This window comes from Hydra vulgaris, chromosome 12 (genome assembly GCF_038396675.1).
Source record: "Hydra vulgaris chromosome 12, alternate assembly HydraT2T_AEP".
Taxonomy (NCBI): Eukaryota; Metazoa; Cnidaria; class Hydrozoa; order Anthoathecata; family Hydridae; genus Hydra; species Hydra vulgaris.
In genome coordinates, this window is record NC_088931.1 from 21,584,909 (window position 1) to 21,586,446 (window position 1,538).

Here is a 1,538-nt window from a genome sequence, read left to right on the forward strand (position 1 = left end):
ATATACTTATATTCAGAATTAGCTATATTTATAAAAACAAATAACACTAACTTTAGAAAGACTGTTTCAGTTGGACAGAAAGTTTTAGTAACTTTGTATTTTTTTTTCTGGAACTTCTGACATTCGAACGATAAGCAACCTTTTCGGTCTGGGTCGTTCAACACTATGTCAATTAATTCACTTGGTAACAAATGCAGTTGTTGATAACTTACTAAAAAAATACATGTATCTACCTCGAGAAGCAGAAGTAAAAGAATTTATGAAACGATTTAAAGATATGTCGAGTTTTCCGCTTGTTGTTGGTGCAGTTGATGGATGTCATATAAGAATTAAAGCACCGAAAGAAAATTCAGAAGATTAGATTAATCGCAAAGATTGTTATTCAATTATTCTTCAAGGTTTTGTTGACAGCAGATATCTTTTCCGAGATATATTTGTTGGTTGGACAGGCAAGTCTCACGACTCTCGTGTGTTTAAAAACTCTCCTTTATACTTAGAATGCCAGCAAAAACGTTTCCTACCAAATGATTTCTCAAGAAGCTCTAGAATTTGTTTCCATCCAAATGATTTCTCAAGAAGCTCAAGAATTTCTCAAGAAGGGGATTCTGCATACTCTTTGAAAGAATGGCTAATGAAACCTTATTCAGATCGTGGGAATCTTTCAAGAGAAGAAAATTTTTTTAACTTTTCACTGTATCGATCTCGTGTAGTAGTGGAGAATGCTTTTAGTAGACTTAAAGGAAGATTCCAATGCATATCGAAACGAATTGACACATCTGTTGGAAATTTTGTTAAAATAGTAAGTGCATGCTGCATTCTTCACAACTTTTGTGAAATCAGTAATCAAAGTTTCTCAGAAGAGTGGTTGCAAAGTATCGATGTTAATATGGTTAATATGAGCACTGGTAGAAATGATTCTGTTCGAATTGAAGCAGAAGAAGCTCGGTCAGCAATAAAACAATATATTTCAAGTTTTATAAACCTAATTAATAATAATTGCAACACTTTTTCATAAAATAAAGATCTCATAAGGTATTAAGAGGTGATACTAATTTAACTTATTTAAAACTTTTCTCACTACATTAAAACATAATTATAAAAACAAATACAAACTTAATTTTAAAATAACATAAATCTTTGATGATCTTAGATAAGCTAGCTCGACAGTAATGTATACTTGAAATGTGTAAAACTTAATTGTAAAAAAAAATTACAAAAGTAACACAAAATAGAATCAAAAATCTAGTCTTTAATAAACAGGATACTCTCGAGTCCTGAATACAAGGGAGGGTGGGTGGAAATTTTATCACAAATCTAATAATTGGGGGGGGGGGGAAGCTGCTCCTCCATTCCTTGATAACTCAAGAGGAGCAGTTACAGCATCTTCATTAGTCTTGACTTGGTTTAGACATCTTTTTCCAAATTTAAGGGCTTTTGTTCAGATGAGATTATCATGCTTAATGTCTTTAAGATCCCAATAAAACTCTCTCACTCTTTTTTAGTTTTGAGATTTTTTTTATTGGTAATCAAAAATTAGA

The 1,538-nt window shown here is 31.5% G+C and overlaps 1 protein-coding gene across 1 annotated transcript; it reads left to right on the forward strand.

Annotated features, from left to right (window-relative positions):
* The first annotated feature begins 223 nt into the window (after positions 1-223).
* LOC136088009 (uncharacterized) lies at positions 224-1,015 on the forward strand. Its single transcript, XM_065811646.1, has 2 exons — positions 224-317; positions 399-1,015. Exons 1-2 carry the CDS (start codon positions 224-226, stop codon positions 1,013-1,015), a joined length of 711 nt encoding a protein of 236 aa, XP_065667718.1.
* Positions 1,016-1,538: the final 523 nt, after the last annotated feature.